Source organism: Poecilia latipinna, unplaced genomic scaffold, assembly GCF_001443285.1.
Source record: "Poecilia latipinna isolate Pla-1442-1.1 unplaced genomic scaffold, P_latipinna-1.0 Scaffold1492, whole genome shotgun sequence".
Lineage (NCBI taxonomy): Eukaryota > Metazoa > Chordata > Actinopteri > Cyprinodontiformes > Poeciliidae > Poecilia > Poecilia latipinna.
In genome coordinates this window covers 100,009-111,571 of record NW_015114108.1, presented here as the reverse complement: position 1 = coordinate 111,571, position 11,563 = coordinate 100,009, and the positions used below count along the sequence as shown (strand labels likewise).

At 38.9% G+C, this 11,563-nt stretch overlaps 1 protein-coding gene and 1 long non-coding RNA gene across 5 annotated transcripts in view; one reads left to right on the top strand and one right to left on the bottom strand.

The window, feature by feature from the left end:
- The first annotated feature begins 329 nt into the window (after positions 1-329).
- On the top strand, positions 330-11,204 carry LOC106963078 (uncharacterized). Its single transcript, XR_001428118.1, has 3 exons — positions 330-419; positions 4,154-4,157; positions 11,193-11,204. It is a non-coding gene; the product is annotated as an uncharacterized LOC106963078 (long non-coding RNA).
- The window catches only part of plekhh2 (pleckstrin homology domain containing, family H (with MyTH4 domain) member 2), a 37,652-nt gene continuing 30,711 nt past the window's right edge, over positions 4,623-11,563 (bottom strand). For all 4 annotated transcript variants that reach the window (XM_015057798.1, XM_015057797.1, XM_015057799.1 and 1 more), the window contains 9 exons: positions 10,397-10,574; positions 9,255-9,410; positions 8,754-8,851; positions 8,514-8,655; positions 7,407-7,540; positions 7,186-7,315; positions 6,508-6,594; positions 6,213-6,350; positions 4,623-5,091 (listed from right to left, as the gene is read on the bottom strand). In XM_015057798.1, coding sequence (XP_014913284.1) covers positions 4,906-5,091; positions 6,213-6,350; positions 6,508-6,594; positions 7,186-7,315; positions 7,407-7,540; positions 8,514-8,655; positions 8,754-8,851; positions 9,255-9,410; positions 10,397-10,574 — 1,249 coding nt within the window. In that variant the 3' untranslated portion in view covers positions 4,623-4,905. The remainder of the gene's footprint in view (positions 5,092-6,212; positions 6,351-6,507; positions 6,595-7,185; positions 7,316-7,406; positions 7,541-8,513; positions 8,656-8,753; positions 8,852-9,254; positions 9,411-10,396; positions 10,575-11,563) is intronic.

The following is an 11,563-nucleotide window of genomic DNA, read 5'->3' as shown; positions in this document are numbered from 1 at the left end:
ATACACAGACAAAAAACATTAAACTACATATTTTTCTTACTTTTTTCCAGAGAAAAAATATTTATTACAGTATACCAGTATTACATAAACTCTGCTATTGACAGCAAAGAGTGAAAATAATTCTAACAGTGTTGGGAAGACTTCTGGATCTAAGTTGGTAGCAATCGCGATCAGAACACAGGTTTATGTGGACTCAGATCAGGAAGAGTCCAGTTCAATTTTTGCTCTTTATATATGTTTGCCAGAATGTACATGTACATGAAGCAGGTATATAGGTACATGTGTGTGTGGTTAGGTTTATGAACGCACACAGTCATCCGACTGCTTCTTTGCTGCCTGTGGGGTTACCGAGCTGCACACCTGTGATGCGTTCAGGGTGCATAGAAAATCTCCTACACAACCATACCCTTTTCTACAGAGTAAATTATTTTTATTTCATTACATAAGCTGTATTAATACACTATTACTTCAGATTGAGATATTTAAAAATACACAAAAAGTGTATAAAAGGAATAAAACATTTATTAAACTGGGAGCACTGGTCACAGGCAATACTTCAGTCTGCTGGTCACACTGGGAGAACTCAATGACTTCTGAGACATCCTGGTTCATAGGCTAAAGCCAAGGATAAAAGAGAAATTATCCAAAAGTGTAAAAGCCATTTTCAGCATGTTGAACTCTGACTCGTAGCATCTTTATAGCTAAATACCGACATGGAGGAGCTGAGCTGGGAAACAGACTGAAGAACAGCAGCTCCAGCTCTGATCCTGACTGATCTTTCCTCACTAACTTCTCCTCTAACAGTGGTTTTTCATCACCTCTCTCTCATTAGAAAACAGTATGAAAGCTTTACCTGCTAAGCTAACAATCAGCGGTTATTTCGGGCCAATTAAACTACATAGGAAATATTTTTTCGGTTGTTTAGAAGCGAATTTCTGGCTGCAAAGTCAAGTGATTCTGATCTTTCATCATTACCTATGAAAGGTAATGCCAATGAATCCAGTTTGTTTCGTAAAACAGTTGAAACAAGTCCACACAGCACAGGACTTAAGGAGCTCCGATCGCTCTGCTGCCACATAGAAGATGGCGGACGCTGTTACGTAGGACTCAGCGCTCCATGAGGTGTCTACGTATTCATGTCTATGGTTGCAAGAGCTAAAGGACCCCAGAACGCTACGGACCGACGCTGTTGTCACGGTTGCCTAGAGACGGACACTACGCAGCCGCAGTGAGCTGCTATCAACCTGGATCTTTTTAAAACATCCTCGACCCGATTCTCCGCCGTCCTTAGAAGCAAAACCTCTCGTAAAGATACAGACGTGAGAAGGAAGACACAAATCCCAGGCTGAATAATGTTAGTGAGGATGAATACAGGCAATTAAAAATAAGAAAAATGTGTCCATCGTGGCGCAGTGCTGTATGATACCAGGCAGAATCAGGAGAGGACCACAGCAGACCCTGATATGGTAACATTTTGCTATGATTAAGGTTTTTATTGGGCTTTTAGTAGACTATATTGGTTTGATTATTTGCTTAATATCAGCCAAAATAATACAGATGATAATTTAAAGAACAAATCACATAGATTAGATTAACAGTAAATACATAAATACTTCATACTTTAAAAGGTTTGTTAGGGCTTTCTGTATGTTTTATTTTGAAATGTTTATATATTTATGATTTCATTGTTCAGTGGTCATTAATGCACCAGACACAGACCTGCTGCCCAGAGGCGGATCTAGATGGGGGCCAACGGGGTACCAAATAAGTTATACTAAATAAATGTCTCATGTTAATAATCAGTGGTGGATTTTTTTTTAACCTTCACAATTTTATTTTAACAATTAATTAAAAATTATAGTGCTGCAGTTTTAGCTGCTGTATGGAGATAGGATCACACTTTCCATCTGCCAGGGATCTGCAACCTGGATCTGTGGAGACGCAAGTGGCTTTTTGGCTCACCTAAGTGAGCCAAAGAGTGGCTAAGTGAGCCACTCTTTGGCTCACTTAGCCATATGTCACTGCCATATTTTATGGCAGTGACAAAAATCACTGCCATAAAATATTGTCTATCACTGCAACGGACATCCAACCCCATGACAGTAGGACGACGCGCCGTGGTGGGCGTCCCTGATTTTGATTTTTGAAAGGTGGCAACGCTACCATCATGGCACCTTGAATGATTAAGTGACGCAGTTGCAAAGGGTCAGTAGTTTGGGTTATGCAGAACCGATCTGATCTTTTCCATAGCAATGAGCAGAAGCAAGAACTACAGAACTACAGTGACCTCATTGTAGCTATGACCTCATCTGTGATGTGGTAAAAAGATCAAAGAACTTCTGAGGTTATGAATGCTTGTATTTCAAAACATCAGTTCATATAGAATCAGCTCTTCGAACGCCAACACTCTTGCAAGGATTTTTAGTATGGCGGACCGACCATTAGTTAGCATGTTTTTTCACGTGAGTTTTGCCATTGGCTATTTAGCTACCACAGGGATGAAGAAGATTTGCCATAAAGTATTTCCAGGTAACAATTAAGACAAAAGTAGCTCTAAGGAAGAGAGCACTGAGTCTGAATACAATGTTTTTGATGCCTTTCTTTTCGAACCAATTATATATATATATTAGAGGCACACCTCATATATATACAATTATACCAGAGGTCGCGCTAGACTTCATTTTGACCGACAGGATGAAAAAAAATCGTCATGTTCTATTTTTACCCGTCAAATTATAATCACATTAACATCGGCTATTTAGCCGCATTTTTATGCGGTTACTTAATATTCACCTAGTAACTGGGAGGACATACTGGAGTTTGCTGTGGGTCATCATCTTTTTTAAAGTGTAACGACTCATTACTGTTGAACTCTGGTATATTTTGAAGTGCACTTTCAACTTGTCCTGGCTGAAAAGCAGCATTTTCCTCCTCATTTATCAATTTAGCTTGACTGATAACATATTGTTCAGTACGTTCAGCTCTTACAGATGAACATGGGTTGGTACCGATCTGTGAGGCAATAGCTGCTTCTAATGCAACGGTTCAGCAACGGCTGAAGCGAAATCCTTTTCTTGTACAAATTCAATAGATGCCTCTATTTTTTCCTTTTCTACTTTTAAGTTAACTTCTTTAGCTGCAAACCTAAGACGGGCTTTAGCAGCCTTTGCTCTTGACTTTGGCTGCTGCAGAGCCTGTAGAGGAGACGTTGGAAGCCTCAGACCGGGTCTTGAGAGATGGCTCTTGGTTGGACATGGTGGAGTTGAACGGGTGACTTCTGCATGCCGTGCTGCGTTAAGGCAGCACAGTGGTCTGCTTCACTCAAGCTTCAACAACGGCGTTATCTTCTTCGACGAGGACGTTGCCGTTGTTCAATCATAAACTGCTAGCTAGCTTACTGAAACTAACAAATAACATTACACACTCAGCGATAAATGGCCAACTTTTCCTACATTAATATGGACTTCTACAATACTTGTATATTAGTATAATTGAATTAATAATTGATATGTGCCTGTTAGCAGACAGATATTAGAGCAACTCCCCGCTAATCACCAGCCGTTAGAGCGCTGAATTTCCGTTGGAGCGTTCAATGTTCGATACGCCCTCTGATGGCGAACTGCTGCAACTACATGACTACTGCCACGCTTACAGCTCGATGAATAATTTCTACGGTAAAACAGAACAACCTTCAACTTAATTAAATAAATGAAGGAATTCTGTCACACATTGTCAAAAATAAATGATGTGACATAAAGTTCATTCAAGTAATGAAAATCGGTACCATTTTATGGCAATAATTGGTTTATAAGGCTCAAAAATGGTGGCCATTTTGAAAATTGGCCAAGTTCAAGTGGGTGAAGGGAAACATGAAAAACATACAATTACTTGAAAGATTTTAACAGTAATATGCTGCACTAAGAACTGGTTCTGTGGTTCTGAAGTTGAGCTGTTGGGAAGAATAAAATGTCCTTCCGAAAGAACTTTGCTTTTGTTCTTGAAGCCTGGAGTAAAAAAATACTTCTGTTCTTTAATTCAATGATAAAAACAAACTTTGTTTATCCCAACTCATAATCTCACATCATCCATGTATCTTCAAGGAGTCGTGGATGATGCTGATGCTGTGGGCAGGTTAGGTAAGAAATCTGGGCAGAGATGTTGGAGTCAGGGATAAGATCCTTATGACCGATGAGATGGTTTGAACTTCCTCCTTCTGCTCTTTGGTCCAGCTCTGCATCCGTAAAACCTAATTTTCAACTCTAATTAGCATTAATCAACTGCTCTCGGTTGTAAAAACAATACCTTTTTGCAACGGTAATACTCAAAAGTTGCCGTCATGAGCACCGGGATTTTTTAAATTCTTGCAAAGTGTTGGTGTATTGATGTAAATATTTTCTCATATTTCCTTCTGTAAAGCTTGTGAAAACAGCTCTCTGGATAAAAAATATGATAAAAATCTTTATTGATTGGTAGACAGATGAGTTTTTTTAATGCTTAGATTTAACTCTACCTGCAATTGTTGCATCTTTTTTTTTACCTGGACTCAAAACAAATAATAATAAAATAATAATAATAATAATAATAATAATGATAATAATAATAATAATAAAAATAGCAAAACAGACTTTAAATACAATTTTACTGAAGGAAATAAACCAAACTCATAGAGACTGATGAGCGGTTTAGGAACAATGTTAATAATAAATAGCATTACCTTCCTCATCACAAGCAAACGTGTACTTAGAATAGATGCTAAAACCTCTGCTGGCCAAGAGAGGTCTGGTTTCCACTTTTTAATACTAAATATACCAAACAGATCACTTTTTCAGGATGAACTGAAGAGACATTCTGTTTGCAGAAAGAACAGAGTCGGAGCTTGTTTTTCTAGTTGAAGCTCGGCGTGCGTCAGAGCAGCGTGGGGGCCTTGCTCGGGCGTCCGAGCGCCGGCGGGGATTTGCTCCTCAGCTCTTTGCTCTTGAGGCTGACGGGCTGGGCCACCATCAGAGCCGGGGCGGACAGGTGGTGGGCGGCGGCCTTCTGCTGATGAGCGCTGTTGATGTAGCTGGAGATGAGGAGGGTGATTTCCCTGATCTGTCCCACGAAGCCAAACAAACACAAACAAAGCAGAGTAAATGGGCTGTTAGCTAAAGTCTAACACATCTCACTTTATCTGACTGCCATTTTTGCTTCACTTAACTTAGATGGAACTTTTAAGATGACATTTCTAACCAAATGTTTTACATGCAATCACTATGGCCATGATTTTAAGTGCATTTTCACACCTCGTGGTCCGCTAAACTCGGTTCGGTTGGGGACCAAAGTTGCAACATTTATTACATTTTCAGCTGCTCTGATTCACTTTCACATTGCACTGTGAAAAAAAAACGAACTCTTTGAGAAACCAGTTCCCCTCCTCGCCTGTGGTGGCGCTGCACCAAGAACCACTGAAGAAAATTAAACAAAAACCTTTGAAGAAGACATGAATACAACTTCCTTCTTCACAAACTGTAAACAAAAATGGAGTAGTGTCAGATTTTACGGGTTGTAGAATTTCTCTTTAGTCTTTGGTAAAGTACCATTGTATAACTACACAAAACTGAAAAGCAGAAATAGAGACTCCTGCACAACCAACAAGAATCCAGCAAGTGGTTTATGGACAGTAGGTCAACAACAAAACCGACAGAGGTAGAACCAGCCATCCAAATGTGCTGGAGATCTGCATGGGTTGCTAGGTAACGGGTCTGTGGTTGCTAGGTGAGGGGCTGGGATCAGCTGGGGTTGCTAGGTAACGATGCAGTGCTCTTGGAATGTGACTCAACCATTGGGAAGTTTTAGAAATGGCTCATTTTCCAGACACCAAAATATGTCTGGGTGTTTTTTTAAGTACTTAGGTTGTTTTTATAAGCAGTTAAGACCCAAATGAAAGTAAAAAAAAATGTGCAAAATGTGAATTTTTTCGTAATATGCATTAATACCCTCGGTGGAAACCGTCTTCTACAGTCTTCTTCATGTCCACTCTTGGAGATTACAGCCAATCAGCACCAAGGAAAATGACTAGCACTCCGGGACTGGCTGCTTTGCTAATGCCAAATAGCATTGTGCCAAGGTATTTCAGCTTTACAAGCTCCATTTTCTTTCAAATATTTTAGAGAAAAATCAGGTGATAGGCAAATTCTCATGTGGTAAAATCATTCCAATAAATTATTGCTCACTTTGGAGGCGTCCATTGCAAACAGATGCTTCTCAGTAGGTTTGTCCTTGCCAATGTTTTGTCCCACCACCAGCATGAAGTCCTCCTTGCAGCCTCCAAACGTCATCAGGTTCTTGTAGGGATGGGTCACCAGCAGTTTCTGACACACAGGTTAAACTGTTACCGACACCGGTCTCTGAGCGGACTTCAGAGCACATAAAGGTTTTATGTTTTTAATGACAGGACAATGGAGGCAAAGAACAGGCCGTAAAGCAAAGTGTTTATGACTGCATGTCTGTTCCAGAAGGGCAGCTTACGATCGAGTTGTGCTCCAGAACGCTGATCCCGTCTTCATGCACCGCCAGCCAAACACTTTGGCCCGACTCTGGGGAGGGAGTGGTAGTCTGAAAATGGAAATATTTACAAATGTCTTTATGATTAACTGATTAATAATTTGATAGCAAATGTTTTTTGTTTTGTTTTTTTTACAGAATTTGAACCTGGTGAATCTAAAAATGCCACTTGAAGAGTTTAGGGTTGAACATATTTACAGACAGTGAAAGTTTTTCATCTTAAATGCGAAATTTATTTATTTTTTGTACAGTTTTGGCTTAATTTCTGCTCTGAATATGTTGTTCTTTCAGCAAACGGCCATTTTTAGTCTGTATACTCCAGTTAATGATTAATCGATTGATAAATTAGTTGACGATTATTTCAATAATTGATTAATCGTAATTGATCTGATTAATCACAATTAAGTTGATTAATCGTTTCAGACCTATAATGCACAGCACCCTGTTTGGAGTCAAACCAACCATGGCATGTCAGCACAAACACCTCATACCAACTGTCAACCACAGTAGAGGAGGGGTGATGATGCGGGCTCGTTTTTCAGGTTCTGGATCTGGATTGGCTTCCATTCTAGATCCAAATGTGAAGCTCAGTATTGGCCCAAACTTGGCAAAGCTGCATTTGTCTCATGCAGCTTCCCTCACCTCTGCCTGGAACAGCTTAGCACCAAAAAACGGCCATTTCCTGGCGACAGTCAGGTAGATCCGGACACACTCGGATGAACCCCGCCCCTTGAGGAAGGCCCAGCGGGCAGACAGACGCTGCATCAGTTGTCTGAAAACGGCACAAATGTCATCATGAGGCCTTAAAATCAGACCTGAGAGCATATACAAGGACGAAAAGCAAACTGTTTTTGTGTTTTTACCTCTGCTGCTCCTCAGATGAGGTTCTGCGGTAATGTTTAGGGTAGAATCGGTCCAACACTTGTTTTAAGGTCTGATTGGATTTATTTTGAGCCGATCCGGCAAACAAGGACCGTTCAAAATCTCCAAACTCCACCTGAAAACGAGATCAAACACAGCAGGTTTTTACACTTTCAAACTCGCATTGGCCTCCCAGATAAAGAGTTAAAAGTCTTAAATGTTTTACTGCGTGAGCAGAATATCGGACAATTTAAACTTTTTATTTAACTACGCTTATTTGAAAAAAATATATATATATATTTGTCTTAAACATTTTTGTAAAATTTTAGCATAAATTACAAATTTTATTTTTTTGGACTTTAGGTTAAAAACTTGTAGAAAGTCACAACCTGCTGCAGCTAATGATCATTTTCTTATTCTATCAATTATTCTGACAGTTAATCGGATAAAACTGGGAAAAAAAAATTCATTTTACCATTTAAACTTATTTTATACCATATTAGAAATACTTTAAAATATGTAAATAAACAATTTAATTCCTTTTCACAATAAAAAAATAATTATTTCATGAAATAATACAAAGCAGCACTATACAAAGGATTTGCTTTTTGATTCTCTTAAAAGTACCAGTGACTTTTATTCAAAAGAAATGTTGCTGTACTCAAATATAATTAATTTAATAGATTTGACAAAATGCAGCAAGAATTTTCAAAGTAAGACTGACCTAAATACTGATTTAATTACTCAAAATTGATTAAATTATGTCCTATTTTTTCTGTCTGATACCTAGAAAATTAGTAAAATTATTTTTAATTGCAGAACCCAATTTTAAGTTTTGGATCTAGTATAATTTACTCATCCTTTTTCAGCTACATATCTAAATACATTTCTGTTTAATTGAAGTATTGCATGTTTAGTTTATTGCTGAGTTGATAAAAAATTAAAAAAATTGGCCACAGAGTCCTTTTGACTCAGTGATTTTGGCCCATTTGGTAAAAACTTTGGACACCCCTGCATAGGAAATATGTTTTTTTGGTACAGTGATGCTTCATGAGATATGCTGGAGTTCTGAGTTTAAAACCGACGAGAGAGAGAGCTTTTTACCGGACCTGGGCGAGCAGCGCTGCCATTTCCAGAGCCAGTTCCTTGTTGACGGGAAAGTGTCCGGCGACGATGGCTTCATTAGTCTGGTAAGCCAGCAGCAGCCGCTCCCTCTCCGACTCGCCTCTCATCTGGTGACAGAAGTACAGCCTGGCGACGGACAATGCAGAAAGATCACAAAATTACTAATAATTATTCTTCATTTTTCACATCACAGCAAAGAAGGACTGAGGAATAAAAGAAAGCACCGGTTCTTGTAGGTAAGGCGGACGGTTCTGGTATTTTCAGACTTCCCAGAGTGCTGCTCTTTAGAGGCCTGCTCCCATTTGGAGAGAATGTCACAAATCTGCCAACAAAAATCCCATCCAGCCCAGTGTTAGCATGCTAAATCAGTCAATCTAATTTATTTTAATAGCATTTTCAGCAGCAAGGCAGCTCAAGGTGCTTTACTTCATAAAAATACAAAGTCAGAAAAAGCATCACTCACAATTAAGAAAAACAGTAACAAACATTACATTTTGATGAATGCCATCGTTAAAATTACACATCAAAAATGTTGGTCAGAGTTTCATTTATTTTGGTTCAAAAGCATCTCTAAGCAGCTGCTTTTTTAGTTTTGATGTAAAGGATCTCAGTGTTTCCGCTGTTTTGCAGTTTTCTGGAAGTTTGAAACAACAACAGCAGATCTTTAATGTATTGTGGTGCAAAGCCGGAGGAAGCCAGACTCGTCCTGCGATTGAAAGACGCACCTTGATGCCTCCTGACAGGCAGTGCTCCAGTTCTCGTCCGGTGGGATCGTCTGTGTACAGGCTGAAGCCGGAAAGTCCGGTCTTCCTCATCCCCGTGTCCTGGTTGAGGCGACTCTGGAACTCGTCCACAGTTGTTGACGCATCGAAGCTCACCACCTAAACAGACGGAGCAGAAGAAAGATGGACAAGACAGATGATGAAAAAGAGGTTTGGGAAATGTAGAGAGACGCTGGTTCCTTAACTTTGGGAACAGTTCCCGTCCCAGAAAGGAACTTATGACGTCACCGCCTTCACACATGTCTTTGTTTTGCCCTTTGCTTTGTCTGAATGTTGCCATTTGCCCTAATATGTCCTTTCCTCTTTTTCTGTTTTTAGAAACTGTGTTCTCACTTTTAACCCAGGAATTAGATTAGCCAATCTTTAGATAACTCACTATTTAGACCAATATTAGATTAATTTTTAGGTTATTATGCAGAGAAACTCCTATTATTGCAACCCAGAAAAGGAATTAGAACGAATTTAGAATCCAGAAAAAAATCTTCCAGAACAGGAACATTTAGTGTTTATTATTACTTAGAAATTGTGGAGTACTTGCTCATTACTTTTACACATTTAGAGCACACTTAGAAAGTCCAGAGGATACTTACTTACATTTATCTACCGACCCAGAACCGGGATTAGAACTGGGAACCCAGAAAAATGACCTTAGCAGCTACTTTTTAGACTCCTATTCTTCCAACCCAGAAAATGAATTAGACCAGATGATATTTACTTATACTTATCTACCAACCCTGGATATTTGGATCAACATTATTAGCTTTTTCTTCTTTTGCTGTTTCCTTTGGTTTGTTATTTTGTTTGCATTTCCTTTTAGTTTCTGCAAAGCGCTTTGTATTGCCTTGTTGCGGAAAATGTGCTATAAAATTACCTTTACATACTATAAATTATGCTTAAGTTTCACTTCAGCCGTCATTGTGAAACATACTAGAAATATAAGGTCAATGGAGCGTAAAGTGGGATAAACAACAAGCTGGTTCAGATCTAGTGATATAAACACATCCAAGTGAAACCTTGCTTTGCTCCGGTTGTTGCTAGCCGAGTCTTTGAGCCCAGAAAGTGAACCAGCGCTCTGGTGCTCCTACCTGGTAGGTGTTGTTGAGGAAGTGGACGGGGACGCTGAAAGGCAGAGAGTGGTGATACGGATTCCTCAGCAGGATGGACAGGATCTCCATTCGGGACGGCCGGGCCTGCCGCTCGCCCTTCTGCTGGGTCCGCTCCAGAGAGCGCTGGCAGTAGATGGCATACTTTCCCACCTCCGTCCTGGCAGGGAGAGAAATGCTTCTTAAAACTCTGACCCTCTTTTTTAAGAAGTCATAATATTACAAAAAAAGCCATAAAATGATATAAGATAGTCATAAGAATACAGTTCTAATAACATGAGATTAAATCATAATATTTTGAGAAATCATAATATGAGAGTAAAATAATAAAGTTATTATTAACATTATTCTCATGATATTATGACTTTAACGTCAGATTATCTCAACTTCATACCTGTATGGGTTTATTCTCAATTTTATTGTCTTTATTATCTTAGCATCATTCACACATTTTGTAAATTTTTTTAAATTTTTCGGTTCGAGCCGGTTGCACATTTCTTTAAATATGACTGTTATTTTTAATAACTGTGCAGTATTATTGTTTATGTTGTAAATTTGACCTTTCTGTACAGACTCAACCTTATTTTTGTTTTAATTTTTACATTTATGTAACTCTACGTGCTTCAGCCTGTTAATTTACAGCTGAATTTCCCACTCAGGGACGATAGAAGAATATTTCTATTCTATTCTATAATCTGGGGCTTTTTTGCTTGCTGTATGTCAAACTTAGTTGATCAATCAATCAAATTTTATTTGTATAGCACATTTCAGCAACAAGGCATTTCAAAGTGCTTTACATTATAAAAAAACAGCATCTGACATTGAATAAACACTAAAAAAAAAAGAGATTTTGAAAAAAAAAAAAAAGATTAAAAAAGATAAAAACATTAAAACCCGCACCCCCTTTTCAACCAGGGGGGACGACACCCACACCCCTGTCCTTATCTGGGACTCTAACCCTCTGGGACTTCTGTCAAAAACGCCGTTTTACAAGGACTCCAACCTCTAGGACTTTAGTTAAACGTCGTTTAACTGGGACTCTAACCCTAATTTAGCCATAAGCTACTGTAAACAGGTGGGTTTTAAGTTGAGATTTAAAGGCACCCAGTGTTTCAGCTGTTTTACAGTTTTCTGGAAGTTTGTTCCAAA